The sequence below is a fragment of the Channa argus genome, chromosome 4 (assembly GCF_033026475.1).
Source record: "Channa argus isolate prfri chromosome 4, Channa argus male v1.0, whole genome shotgun sequence".
NCBI classification, from domain to species: domain Eukaryota; kingdom Metazoa; phylum Chordata; class Actinopteri; order Anabantiformes; family Channidae; genus Channa; species Channa argus.
Genome location: NC_090200.1, coordinates 18,551,245 through 18,565,784, shown reverse-complemented (window position 1 = coordinate 18,565,784; position 14,540 = coordinate 18,551,245). Strand labels below are relative to the sequence as shown.

General features: G+C 39.1%; 2 protein-coding genes and 1 non-coding gene across 7 annotated transcripts; 2 read left to right on the top strand and 1 right to left on the bottom strand.

The window, feature by feature from the left end:
* Window positions 1-410: 410 nt before the first annotated feature.
* On the top strand, window positions 411-483 carry trnar-acg (transfer RNA arginine (anticodon ACG)). Its single transcript has one exon. It is a non-coding gene; the product is annotated as a tRNA-Arg (tRNA).
* A 755-nt stretch (window positions 484-1,238) lies between these two features.
* Window positions 1,239-8,499, top strand: fbxo31 (F-box protein 31). Of its 5 annotated transcripts, none has more exons than XM_067503022.1 (10): window positions 1,239-1,757; window positions 3,523-3,594; window positions 4,052-4,138; window positions 4,559-4,635; window positions 4,810-4,977; window positions 5,139-5,213; window positions 5,354-5,463; window positions 5,672-5,825; window positions 6,115-6,473; window positions 6,778-6,990. In XM_067503022.1, exons 1-10 carry the CDS (start codon window positions 1,340-1,342, stop codon window positions 6,839-6,841), a joined length of 1,584 nt encoding a protein of 527 aa, XP_067359123.1. In that variant the 5' UTR covers window positions 1,239-1,339; the 3' UTR covers window positions 6,842-6,990. The 5 variants fall into 5 exon arrangements, with proteins under 5 accessions (XP_067359123.1, XP_067359121.1, XP_067359122.1 ...); XM_067503020.1 differs by having other exon boundaries at window positions 1,241-1,757; window positions 6,764-8,499; XM_067503023.1 differs by having other exon boundaries at window positions 1,339-1,473; window positions 6,764-8,499.
* A 302-nt stretch (window positions 8,500-8,801) lies between these two features.
* ces2b (carboxylesterase 2b) lies at window positions 8,802-13,697 on the bottom strand. The gene is made up of 13 exons (XM_067503025.1): window positions 13,538-13,697; window positions 11,872-12,064; window positions 11,645-11,786; window positions 11,203-11,336; window positions 10,882-11,035; window positions 10,656-10,760; window positions 10,443-10,541; window positions 10,182-10,325; window positions 10,007-10,081; window positions 9,773-9,920; window positions 9,541-9,690; window positions 9,378-9,450; window positions 8,802-9,296 (listed from the first exon to the last, which is right to left on the bottom strand). The coding sequence occupies exons 1-13, from the start codon at window positions 13,611-13,613 to the stop codon at window positions 9,110-9,112; spliced, it is 1,680 nt and encodes a 559-aa protein (XP_067359126.1). The 5' UTR covers window positions 13,614-13,697; the 3' UTR covers window positions 8,802-9,109.
* Between the last annotated feature and the right edge of the window lie 843 nt (window positions 13,698-14,540).

The following is a 14,540-nucleotide window of genomic DNA, read 5'->3' as shown; positions in this document are numbered from 1 at the left end:
AGCTGCACTACCGAGGTTTCACTCACTTTACTCAATGTAATAAATAAGTTAAAACTTTCTCTTTAATTCATTCAGTGTTTGACAAACTTTACCTGTAACCTCCAGCGGCCGGAATTCGTGATCAATTTTTGATTTAAACGGCAAAGTCTCGAAGCTTGGCCGTCATGAGCTCTACGACCCTCCCACCGAGAAGAAACATCCAATCAACGGGCGAGCTTCTCTTAGGAATTGAGTGGCTCTTTTGCCCCGTTTGTTCGGAGTGTTCGCATCTGTGTTCGGATCACGTTAGCATATGTTCAGACCTCCGTTAGCAAGCGTTCGAACCTCGTTCGGAAAGGTTCGGACCTGGTTAAGAAAGTGTCTGGATGGAAATGATTTTAATTGATTGTAGTTCATAGAAGTGTAGTGTCGGGCCAGTGGCGCAATGGATAACGCGTCTGACTACGGATCAGAAGATTCTAGGTTCGACTCCTGGCTGGCTCGATTATTTTTGTTTTTCCTTGAAACGTGAATTGAACTCATCTTACTTGTGTTATTTTTGTAAGCTTAATTGTTATCCACGTTCATCTAACCAAGGAGACGTTAAACTGTCCTATGACCAGAGCTATCTACTCCCTGTTGCATCCTGGAATATAAGAGGAGTAGATTTTGTCACAGCATTTCCATTTCATGTTATAGACCACAACATCGCACATTGGGGCCGCTTATACTGAACATTTTGATCTGCTTACCTGACATCTTACTCATAATTTGTCATGCCTTAACATTAAACACCAGGATATATTTAGGATATATTTAAAGTATTGCGGTTGGATTAGTCAGTTTATCTCCATACATTTTTGCTTATTCCAGCCTGGCTTCTGATTCTCACTGCTGATGCAGGGTTTGCATTTGTGGTATGAGCTGTTTCTGATGATGGAGTTTTCTGTGATACCTACACCCTCATAACTCACACAATGCGTCTTTGGGATATTCATACTAGGGTTGTATAACAGTTTTTCATGTTTAAAATAGTCACACTAATATTATAACTATAACGATTACAACTTGAATGTGATATATTTTGATGAATACTGGAAGAAATGTTTTAAGTTTGCAGCACCATAACGCACCTGTCAAAATTGTGACCAATTTAATTTTCACCTTTACTTTTCCATTAAATATAAAATTTTAAAAGATTATTTCAGTTGGTTATTACGTAATAAATTGATAAAGAAAGACATCTTTAAATGTGACGTCACATGAGCGTTTCTGTCTATGCTCCGAACCACAGAAAGGGATCAGGCAGACCGCAGCTGATAGTGTTAGGGATGTAATGGTGCCTCTTTGGTGATTACGGATGGCTGTTTGTGCCAGGCTCTGCGGAGTGGGTCAGTCGCGGCGGTGCCGCCGGCGACAGCCGCATAACCAGCAGGATCAGGGCAGCGATTCCGACATGGACGAAGAAGAAGGGGAGAGGGTCGTGGCTCAGAGGCAAGTCGACGTCGGCAGCGGAGGCCCGAAGAGTGGCGTGGCCACTGCAAGGCCTAGTGACGCTGGTGAATATGGCAGCGGTCTTGTGAACAGAGCAGGCTTTCTGGATCGCACGAGCACTGTACCTCCGCAGCCGCAATCATTAGCGGAATTACCGCCCGAGCTTTTGGTGGAGATATTCTCTGTACTTCCTGGGACGGCACTGCCCGATGTCGCCCTCGTTTGCAAAAAATTTAGGCATATTCTCAATACCGAAACCATCTGGAGAAGGCGATGTGTGGAAGGTAAATGTAGTCATTTGTTAAGGTAGAGAGCTACACATTAATATCAGCTGTGTTGTGAGGTTCCTCATTGTCGACAGCTTATTTTTGTGCGTGTGTGTGTGTCGGCCTTGGTGCCCAGCAGCCCTTGGACCCCGAGAATGTGCTCATCTAAAAGCATTTCTATTGATCTGTACTGTCAAGGACGTGAACCCAGTGCTGCATTCTTTCCGTCACTGCTGAAAGAAATACAGAAAGGCCTTGCGCTGCCGTTAGCCCCATGTCAGCCATTCTGTGCAGCTGATGAGAGTGTTGATGCAGGGCACTTATAGCAGGGTTAAACAAATATGTCAGAAGAAAATAACCAAACAAATAGAACCATAAAGTGGTTCGGATTATTGCTCTGCTTAATTATTATGCTTGAGAGTCCTGTTCCTAGGACTGTAGTCTCCAGATCAGAGATCTTGGATGCTGTTCCCTGGAACTACTGGAGCCACTTTCCAAGTTTGTGGGCAACAGCCACTAGTGTTCTTACTATCATGCGGATCATTTGCGCCTTCACCTTCCACATCTTTTCCAACTTTCTATTTCACAAGCTTCTCATGGTCTTTCTTCTTGATGCCAGCCACTTGGTTGTAGCGTTCGTTGTATGCCCTGTTTGTTAGTGCCATTCACCCCACTGTTACGTGCTAGATTGTTTCAGGGGCATCTTTGCAAAGCCTGCATCTGGAGTCCTATGGTAGACTCCAGCTTGATCTTGTACTTGGAGCCTCTCCCATTGCTGCCAGGATTAGTGCCTCTATGCTGTTTTTCAGCCCATCGTTGATGGATCCTGCTTCTCTGTCTCTTGCTAATTGAGTTTCCACTGCCTGAAGTATTTTCTTACACATGTGATCACATGGGGTCATAGTTCAGCCCTATGCGGAACAACAGCTGGAACAGAGCATCTCCTTGATAAATGACACACTTGTGAATCTTCTTTATATTTGTTACTATGTGTAAGTACGATAATAAATCAAATTCATTGTATGTGCAAACATACTTGGCCAATAAATACTTTGTCTCATTCTGATTATATTGTTAAACCACTGAAATTAAGAAGGGAAAAATATATATCAGTGAACAGAGACGACGACAACGATTACTACTACTACTACTACTACTACTACTACTACTACTTACTGTTTTACTAAACAATTCTAAACATTTTTGGGTTTGTGAATAAATGTTACCATTTATCTAGATCTTAACTGCAGTCCACAATATCTATTTGAAGAGGTTTACAAAAGATAATATTCACTAAACGAAACTAAACTTATGACAAAAAGTGAATAGACAACTGCTAAGAAACCTCAAAATCTGCGATGGCCACTGGGTCCTAAGAAGCTGCTTAGTTTATTTATGCCTTAAGATGTGTGAAATCTTCTGAATCAGATGTGATCAGGTCACTTCTCTGTCTCCTGACTGTTAAGCCTGAACTGTCCATGTCTCAGATAACAATTCAAACCTTCGGTAAAGCTCATCTCAGTTTAGAGTTATACATTTTCTTAGACCTTATTAGGGTTTTTCCACTGTTTACAGTTTTATTTTTTCTACCTTGTAGATCAGACATAATGTAAAGTAGTTTATATTATGAATTGAATAAAAATGTGAACAACTGATTATGATTTAAAAACAAATTGAAGTGTATAGTTATTGCCATTACCACTGCAAATGGTACAGGTATCTGTGATATGATGTAATATTAAGTCTTCTCCTATCATGCATTTGTGTTTGTGTCTCTCTGCAGAGTTTGGTATTAATGAGGATCCAAGAAAGATGGAAGTGGGAGGAATATCTAGCCGGGATTTCTACGTTAAACGTAAGTTTCATTGCCCATTATGCATCTCTCGTGTGTTACTTAATGTTACTATTACGCTAATTTTTACTCCATGTGGCCTTTCGACACCTTTTGCACCATCATATTTTCTTGTGTGTACGACGGTGTCTGCATAGACCTTTTATAATGTGTGGCAAGTAGGTAGAATTCCTGGCAAATACATTTCGATAAAAGTGCGTTTTCTCACAACCTTTTAAAAAATGTTTATGCATTTTCCCCCATCTGTTGCTTTTTTGTTTATCCACATAAAATAGAGGGGTTTTATTATCTTTCAAATACCAGCTGCTTTAAAATATGCCTGGCAAAGTGATGCCACTTGTTGGTTCTTTAAATCGATTATTTTGACATGTTGCTACAACCATTAGAGTTGCTTTGCATTGGACTGAGCTCACCTTGTGTGTGTGGGTGCTCTACACATGCCTGTGTTGTGCCTGTCCAGGTGTGAACCCACGGGTGAAGTCTGGGCGCTTTATGAAGCTCCTCCCGGACTACGAGCACATGGACTATAGAGATGTGTACACATGCTGTATGTACATGGGGCTTATAGTGGATGGCTGCAGCATGAGCGGTTGTGTGAGCAGGACAATTATTGATTTAATTTCTAACAAACAGTTGTAGCAGAGAAATGCATTCTGTGAAAACATTAATTGTGGAAATAATTGTGTTATGGATTGTTTAATTTCATATGAGGTGTGAAATGGGAGGCTAGATAATGCGGTGTGCTGTGTTGTTTATAAATTTGGCTGACAGCGAATATGGTCAGTTTATACTTAATTCTTCTACGCTTTACATCTCATAGACTTCTTACTGACTTTAAAGAAAAAGTTCATTTAACTTCTCCTCTTGTGTTTTTAATCATGCACAGTGTAGCTTGTGCACACTGTGCACATAGCCATAACTGCAGAAAATGATAAGTATGGTGTGATGTTGTGCGCTTGTCTTGCAGTGCTTCACCCTTACAGACACATATTGGGCTTATGGCAACCTGACATAGGTCCTTATGGCGGCTTGCTCAATGTTGTGGTAAGTAGTGTTTTATTTCCTGACATTTTCATTGAGATTAGCTCCACTGACTATACCTTACAGTTTGTTTTACATATAATACATAGTCAAATACAGATCAAAGATGATGCATAAATAGGAACTGAATGTAATATTAATGTCAATGCAGGTAAATTAAAAGTATTTTTCAACTAGGTGGATGGGGTGTTCATCATTGGCTGGATGTATTTGCCACCTCACGACCCCCGTGTGGAGGATCCTATGAGGAGACGGCCACTCTTTCGTATTCACATGTTGGAGAGCGACAAGGCCACTGTGGAGTGCATGTACGGACATAAAGGACCCCACAAAGGTGACATACAGGTGAGGGGTTGCACAGTACAAATGCTTCTCTGTGCAGTAAGGAAATTAGTTTGGGGTGTGTTTTGTCGTGACAGAAATAAATTATTGCACTTTAATTAATAAGGTTATATCTCATAAAAGTAGGACATCCTTTAATATGTGTCATATTCTGTTATTTTTAGACTGTCAAAAAGGACGAATTTTCAACTAAATGTAATGAGACTGAATATCACCGCATGCCAGGTGGCAGACAGGAGGTGAGTTAAGTGGGTAATATGTACTTTTGATGACCTGCTTCAATTATTCAAATATTTTGCTTAATTATGTTGTAACCCATGTGTACTTGAAGAAAGTGGATAATCAAATTAATTATTTGTTTGTGTGTTTGTATTTCTAGGAGTTCAGGACATGGTTGGAGGAAGAATGGGGCCGGACACTGGAAGAAATCTTCCATGAGCACATGCAGGAGCTTATCCTTATGAAGTTCATTTATACTAGTCAATATGAGTATGAGTCTTTTCCTTACTTTACACTTTCTCTGTAGCCGTAGTGAGTGTAACCTCAGGACTCTTATAGGTTTAACAGTAATGACAAGAACTTGTTTTCAAAGATGGCTATGATTTCTGTTGTGGATGAAGGTATAGCTTGTTCATGTAGTTCATGACAGTCTTGAGAAAGTTTTGGGTAAATTTGTTGTTTTCATATGCTTTCACAGTAACTGCTTGACATACCGGAGGATCTACCTGCCTCCTACAATGCCCTCTGACCTGCTGCAGCCTGGCCTCTTTAAAGGCACCTATGGCAGTCACGGTTTGGAGATTGTTATGCTGAGCTTCCATGGGACATCAGCAAGAGCCACTAAACTCACTGTAAGTTAATAAGATATCATTAGAGGATATCCTAGCCTTAAAAAAATCCCCTAACTAATTGTAGCTTGTAATCAATCATAGCTTGATTACAGACTTGTAATTGTGATTTAACACTGTGATCTTATGTGGAAAGACTGATTTGCTCTGAATCATTTGATGCCTTAGAACGTTCTGTAAGTAATCCCATAAAACAACAAACTAATCAGCCAAAATTCCTGATGTAATTATGACTCCAGCTTTATAGCTCCTTTACACGTGGCACAAACTGTAATTTTATTCCTTTCTGCAGGGAGACCCCAACGTTCCTGCAGGTCAGCTCACTTTGGATGTTGACCTGAACCGACCTGTGGTCCTCCCAGACTTGGAGCACCAACGCAAAATAGAAGAGCTTTCCCGGCTGGTAATGGGGGTACACGAGGAGATGCAGAGGGAGGCAGAACAACAGCCCTTAACTTCTACCCCAGTCAAAGGTTCAGCAGATGGGGCCTGTGTTGATGCCTGTGAAGCAGAAGGGACGGAGGCAGACCATGGTGCCTCTTCAGACAACCAACCTGGCCCCAGCACTGATAGTGCTGAAGCCCAGCCCTTCGTGCTACCCCTGGGGGTTATGGCTCGTAATGAGGTGTACCCTCGCACCTGCAGGAAATGGTAAGAATTCAGCTAAAAGAACATGTGTAGAATGTAGAACTGTGTAGGGAAGGATTTCTTGTAGCTGCTTCTACTGAAGCAACAGTGGGCTTCTTGTTCTTAAACTGTTATAAGTTGTTTTATGTTAAAAGCTCATGGCCAACAGACTGTGTTGTTGTTGTTGTTGTTGTAAATGATTCCGTTAAAGGATTTCATTAAAGTTAATAATTTAAGGAAAATACTACAGTTATAATCATAAGTTTAAAACATACAAAAATAAATGGACATCAATATAGTGATCTCAATTGCAGCTTCTATGGAACAGGCCTAATCGCTGGACACGGCTTTACGAGTCCAGAGCGCACCCCAGGGCTGTTTGTGCTGTTTGATGAGGACCGTTTTGGTTTCATCTGGCTGGAGTTGAAGTCTTTCAGTCTGTACAGTCGCCTGACGGACCATCTAGCCCACGCTCACGCCCCAAACATGGAGCGATTTGAGGCCATGCTGCAGAACATGCAGTCCTGGACATCCTGATGCACCAAGCTTTAAGTCTCCTCTCACAATACATTGCATAACAACCACTGTAAACAAATCACCTCTGTCCTCCACTGACAACATTACAATCACCTTAGCTCATGACCTTAACTCTCCAGGTTCTGCCTGTATCTGTTTCACAAACTTTGGGTTTTTACTGTCTAATTAACCTTGCTAAATCTCAAGCACTTCAAAAGCTTGACCCATGTCCCCATTTATCAGCTCACCTCAGTAGTGCAGCTTGATAACAGGCCCCATAAAAAGTTTTATTTATTTATTCCCTGCAGGAGAAAAAGAATGATATATGTGCCTCTCATTCTAAAACCATGTCTGTACTTGTTAGCGCTTGAAGATGAAATTGTCCAATGTACTATAAAGTATTATACTGATTCCAGTGCCCAATGTTGAACTGCATGCTGTGTTTTATTTTCATCTAATCATATTACTATCGACCATTATCAAAACATGATACTTTTTTCTTTGGAGGCATCAGATTCTTTTAAAAAGACAGCAACTCAGGTGTTTTTCTCTTTGCCACAAGTCAGTGAAAAGTATTTATCTGTATAGTCAAAATGTATTAGCTTACATTTATTTTAAGAAGTTGTCCATCAGAAATACTTTGCAAGGTTGACAACTGGATAACTTTCTAACATCTGACAGGATTAGACCTGCTGTCTTATCAAACACTACAGTTGTGGGCAGATTTTGCCCTTTGAATTTTAATGAGATATTTTTCAGTGATGTTCTTTGGCTCATGGTTCTACATCAAATATACTTTTATTATCACAACACCTGACGTAATATATTATAAGCTGGGAAGATGCATTGTATTCCAGAAGAATACCATAACCTATACATAAGCGGGATTTAATCAAAGTATCAAAATTATACAGTTAATGTGCTTATATTTATAGTTATGGTCTGTGTCTTACCTATTAATTTTATTGCATTTCTTTAAAATGGCTGACACAACATTTGCCTGGCTTTACACCTGCAAAGCGCATTCACTCCCATTTTCCTTTAATTTTCAAACTGGACGCCAGGCTAGTGAAACATTATACAAACAGCTCAAAGTGCATCTCAAAGTACATTACAAAGTGTGTGTCCATATGTCTCATTATGGCCTGATGGTTATGCCCAGTAGCTTTCTTACTCCAAGTGCACTTTCTCTGGGCAGTATAGTGAATCGTTCAAAAACACCGGCCGGAACTTTTATATCAGACTGCAGCTTTACTAACATTTGCAAAAAAAGGTCTGCTAAAGCATCACTTGATTTATTGCATCTTAGTAATTTCATCACAAATCTACTATTTGTTTTATACATTATCTTTAAACCCCCTTTACCCAGCTATTGGAATGATTTACCTTTGAAAAGTGTTACTTTGTACTATTTTCAATGCCATAAACATGATTATGTGGAAAAACAAACTAAGTGAACTGCTCACGTCAGACTTCAGGGAGCTTTTCAGCTTACGCGCTCTTCTCAGTAATAAAACATAAAAAATGAAAATAAGTTCTTGCCACATTTTACTTTTTTCTTTGGTTTTGTGTGCTTGATTTGTTGAACATTGTTCTAATTGAAGAAGCTTGTCTGATCACCTACAATGATTAAGTGCTTTCATGGCCATTTTGCATTACTGCCATAGTTGAACTGGACTAAACTAAAATTTGTAGAACATTAATTCACTCAACACTCATACATTACACAAGCTCCAGAAAAAACTTTGAGCTCATTATTGCAGACCAACTGTTGGCAGGTCTTATGGAACCTGTGTCACACCAGTGGTCAGTGGGGATGTGTTTTGTAATGAGAAATGAAGCTGTAAAATATGTTTATTTAAAATTAGAATGCAGATCATTCTTTGACAAACACAATTCTACCACATTTCTGTTTGATTTACAAAAGTATTTCCGGTCATTTTCTATCATAGATTCAAAACTAGTTCAGTGTCTTTAAAACACTGCCACACACACTGTAATCCCAACTGTCAAATCTGAAAATCTTCTGAGGAAAATTTTGGAAAAGGATCTCGTTCCAAATTTCATACAGTGTATGGTGCTTTCTATATGCTCCAAAAGGTGGCAAAAAAATTGCTGGCATGCATAAATAAGAGATGACTGTTCTACAGCTCGCTACGCTCCATCTTTTCTTTATGCTGTCGGACCTTCTCTGGAAGTGTCTTAGTCAGGAAAACAAACCGGTCCTTTTTCAGATTCTGATGTGTTTCCTGCTGCTTCAAACCAATTGCCAGGTACTCTTCCTGAGCTCCATACTTTGGCCAGTGGACAAGGCCCTTCCCATTAGGAGATCTACACACACGTTACAAAAAACTGGATGTTATCTCCATGTACAGTACAACTTTACACTTTATGCAGAGGAGCAATTCCTACCCTGTGCGGGCAAAGTTTCCCCAGTAGTTCATCATTGTTTTGCTCAAATGTTCCTCCTCTTGAGGGCACGCATCTAAAATAATGATAATCTGGTAAAATATATTGCACTCCTATATGCTTAAAGGCAACCCAGCTATCTGGTACAAAAACATTTTGCAGTTACCTTTTAATTTTGTATGGGTAGTTGTGAAGCAGAATCCAAACACTGTAAAAAGTTCATCTCCATGGTCAGATCTAACAAAGCTTGGTCTTTTTTTTTGCAGGAATTTTGGAGGATGCTGGTACTCATACAGGTATACTAGGGCGCCTGCATCTATAGCAGACAAAAAGGTGTCAAAAGTCTTGTTTATAAAAGCATGTTTCAGTAAATCTCAAAGATCGGTTCTTAAATATACCTCTGTGGTAATTAGCAGTCTTAATGGCTGGAATGGTGAATAATAAATCTCCAAACATCTCAGTGAACCCATCTCTGTTTTTCACATGATCTTCACCAGTTCCAATATATTCATCTATCATCAAATCTTTCATGAATGCATGCTTGGGCTTGAAGAAATGAGGAACACAACTGTCAGACATTGTGTATAGTAAAGAAAAAGTAACCTTATATTGTTAAACAATGTCTCCCTTACATCAGAGTAGAAGGACAGTGAGTTTATGACCTGTTCCCGATCCATTCCATTAGTCCAGTTTCCAAAAGTAAAGAACTAAATGAAGAGACATATGCAATTATCATTTCAGTCACACAATGCTCTCCAGTCAAGAACATTAATATTAAATAAATTTAAAGACTGCTTCAACACTTACATGAGCGAGTAACCAACCTCCTTCATGATTGTTCACACCAGTTATAAATGGTACAGTGAGAAGTTCATGTTTATGGAAGAGCTCATCCAAAGGTTTTGTCAGGAAGTGTCCATCAACATTTATGAAAACTCTTAGTCTTGGATCCTTAAGTTAATTAAAGTGAAATAGATAAGAGATATAAGAGACCATATAAAAGTGAACATTTCACTAAAATCTCCCAAAACACATTCAACTAATCCTATCAGTTTTGCAGTGACTCACTTTCAACATATTCACAACAGTGTCAATGTCAAGGTTTTTCATGCATTCAGCGATCTTCTCTGTGCTTTCAAGGCCACAGCCAGATGCATTTGCCACCACCTGAGACAGACATAAAGGAATGGATCCTTTACAATGTAGAAAAAAATGATGTTTTTATATTTTCAATATTCTGCTAAAAATAAGCACTCATATTGCCCCTCATTTATAAATAACCTGTGCCATTGGTAGAGGATCATGTGACATAAAAATATCCATTGCAGCAGTACCACTTTCAGCAATGGCATGGTGGAACAGGCCCTTAGACAATGGTGAGAGAAGCTGTGGATTCAAGTAACAAAAAAATGGTTTTGTTGGAAAGTGGAATTTGCAGTCATACAGAAAAGGTAAAAGTAAAAGTTGAGTTAATTGTAAATGTTTCATCTGAAGATTGAACCCCTACCAATAAGGAAACACTTATTCCACCAGCAGACTCCCCAAATATGGTAACTAAGTCTGGGTCTCCTCCAAAGTTGTGAATGTGCTGTTGGATCCACCTCAGGGCTTGTACCTGGTCCAACAATCCATAGTTCCCTGGCATGCGCTCATCTCCAGTGCTAGACAGAACAAACAGTTATAAACTAACAGGATATTGTATGTTTACACCAACTGATATAAAGGAGTATCATTTTGATTATATTTTGCTGAACAGAGTAAGATCAAACTACAAGCACATAATTGTGCTTCTTGATTATATTATGCTTGGTAAATTGAGTCATATTACCTGAGAAATCCCAAAAGTCCCAAGCGATACTGGATTAAAACCACAACGACATCCTGGTAAGCTGCCAAAGCTGAACCATCATACATTGAGGCTGACCCTACAGTAAAACCTCCACCATGGATCCAAACCATGACCTGTTAAGGTTTAAAACAAAAAACAAAACAAAAAAACAGAATTTCTTATAGCATAAATGCGATTTTTCAATTCATTCTAACTGGGTTTGCCGGGTTACTTTATTTTGACTAAATTCTGACCCTGTGGTGACAAAACAGGTCTGGGTATTTAGAGGTAAGCATTTTGCAATCACATTTTACAATATGCATTAATATTCAAATTGAATCAAACAGTCTTCTCCAGAGACACTATCGAAACTTTACTAAAACAAAACTGAATCCCACTAACCAAGCAGCAGCTCTACAAACCTGCAGCAAAACTTTCTTACCGGAAGCTTGGCATCATGAGCTCTGTTTGCAGGAGTGTAAATATTAAGGTAAAGGCAGTCTTCTGAAATGTCAGGAATTACTGCCAACATGCCACCAAGTTTTTCCAACAGATCTACCGTATGCTCTTTATCTTGAACACACCTGAAAATGAAAAAAATAAATATTAATTAGTAGTAGCCTCAAGTCCTTTAAGTGTGGTATGCAATATGTGGAGCATATGGCTTACATGGGCGGCTGCTTGGTGGCGTCTTTCACTCCTTCCCATTTCTCCACAGGTTGAGGTGCAGCCAGTCTTAGATCAGGGCCTACGGGGGGTTTGGCAAATGGAATACCCAGGAAGGCATGGGCCCCATCCTCCTTCCCCTTAACACTTACATACTCACCTCTCAGACTCCCAAGCTTTGTGTGGACTTGAGGTGCTGTGATGATATTCGGACTAGATCAGAATCACAACGTAATATTTGATACTGAATGCTTCTGAATTCTTTGATCTGAACCATTCCATTGTAGCTCTGGGTGTATGATTAGGGTCATTGTCCTGTTGGAAGGTGAGCCTCCTCCCCAGTCTCAAGTCTTTTGCAGACTCTAACAGGTTTTCTTCTAAAATAGTAAGTTTGTAGTTGTAACATGAAAAAATGTTGAAAAGTTCAAGGGGTCTGAATAATTTTCCAAGGTACTATATATTCAATGGTCAAACAAAGCTGCTGACAGATAAAGAAAATAAATAATACATTTTAATAACATGACATACATATAGTTCCAAAACTATATATTATAATATAGTACTATATATTATGGTTTAATTGAATGTATTACTGATGCACTGCATAGTGGGAACTTAGTTTCTTCTAACTTTGTTAGTGAACTACACCCTCACTCAACTCTGACACACTCAGTACAGTTATGCAATGCATGCATTGATTGTAAAATACATTTCGAGAGTTTTAACACTCAACATAAGCCACAATTTGCATAAAATATGTTTTTTCTTACACTAATAATGCCCTTTCTGTGTTTTTAACATTTAATGAATCTCTGTCAAGAGAAACAACTTAGGGCTAAAGCTAAAAAAAGGTGAACAATTGAACTTATTTAATAGGATAATACATTACATTCTGCTAGTTCTACTCCAGACTATTTGATGCAGCTACACCCACATTATCCTGCAATAACACAAACCCAGCATGGGAAAGACCCTCCCAGAGTTAAATCTACCAGACTGCTTTGCATATATCCTTATTTTTACATTTGCACAAATCCTTAACGGTAATATTTACTTCCAAGGTACTATATATTCAATGGTCAAACAAAGCTGCTGACAGATAAAGAAAATAAATAATACATTTTAATAACATGACATACATATAGTTCCAAAACTATATATTATAATATAGTACTATATATTATGGTTTAATTGAATGTATTACTGATGCACTGCATAGTGGGAACTTAGTTTCTTCTAACTTTGTTAGTGAACTACACCCTCACTCAACTCTGACACACTCAGTACAGTTATGCAATGCATGCATTGATTGTAAAATACATTTCGAGAGTTTTAACACTCAACATAAGCCACAATTTGCATAAAATATGTTTTTTCTTACACTAATAATGCCCTTTCTGTGTTTTTAACATTTAATGAATCTCTGTCAAGAGAAACAACTTAGGGCTAAAGCTAAAAAAAGGTGAACAATTGAACTTATTTAATAGGATAATACATTACATTCTGCTAGTTCTACTCCAGACTATTTGATGCAGCTACACCCACATTATCCTGCAATAACACAAACCCAGCATGGGAAAGACCCTCCCAGAGTTAAATCTACCAGACTGCTTTGCATATATCCTTATTTTTACATTTGCACAAATCCTTAACGGTAATATTTACTTACCATGTAAGGTTGGATCAACACAAATAAATAAAATAGAAGCCACCACGAAAAATGTTTGTTCGTACCGGGATTTCATAGTCGCCTCCCTGGACGAGGACTGTGTCGAGAGAAAATGTCGCCTTGCCTATACAACTTTATAATTGCACTTGATACTACATACAGCACGGTGAAGCCCCGCCCTCATTTTCAACTTTCTCACTGGCCACCATGTCACCATAGCTCCCGACCCTTTCACAGAGCGAATTTATTTCCAAGGGCTACATTTCTTTTGTTGTAATCACTAAAACACACAAAACATGAAAACTACTTTTTGTTATACAGTAAATATGCATAGGGAGTGCCCTCTAATCTATAAACCCGGCTACTGCAAGTGAATTTGCTATTGAATTTGCTATGGTTAAGTCCAACTTCCCCATACATGGGGAATGCACCATTAACATCATGCATTTTTGCATGAAGGTCTGTCCTGTAGTTCAAATCAACCTGATTGCAGTCAGGTTTAATCTTGAGTTAAACCAGGCGATTATCCGAACTTGTAATGGTAAGTTTGAAAAAGGCTGTGAGTGGTGTCAGTGGCTGTCACTGTCACAAAGATTTGATTGGATCATTAATGGCAGATCCAAGGTCAATTCTATTTTCTAACTTGCTTGCCCTCTGGCTGTAGCTCAATGAACCAATCCTTTAATGTGAAGTGCCACCTAAAGCAGCATAGTCCATCCCCACCAGTGGCAGCAATGGTGGTTGGAGCAGTGGCATAAGAAGCTGGGGCATTTGTCTTGTGATTTACATGGAGCAGACCAATCTTTGGGAGTGAAAAATGCAGGCCTGACTCCTACTGAACAAACTTCCTGCCAGTTCTGCAAATAACTCCTCAGCAAAACTCTATATTCCTGGCTGGAGTTTTATGAAGAAGCCCTAGAGCAACAATGGCTTCTTCATGGTGTCCCACTAACTGTCCTCCTGTCAAGCAGCGTGATAAGCAACTGGAGTCAAATTAGCCTGA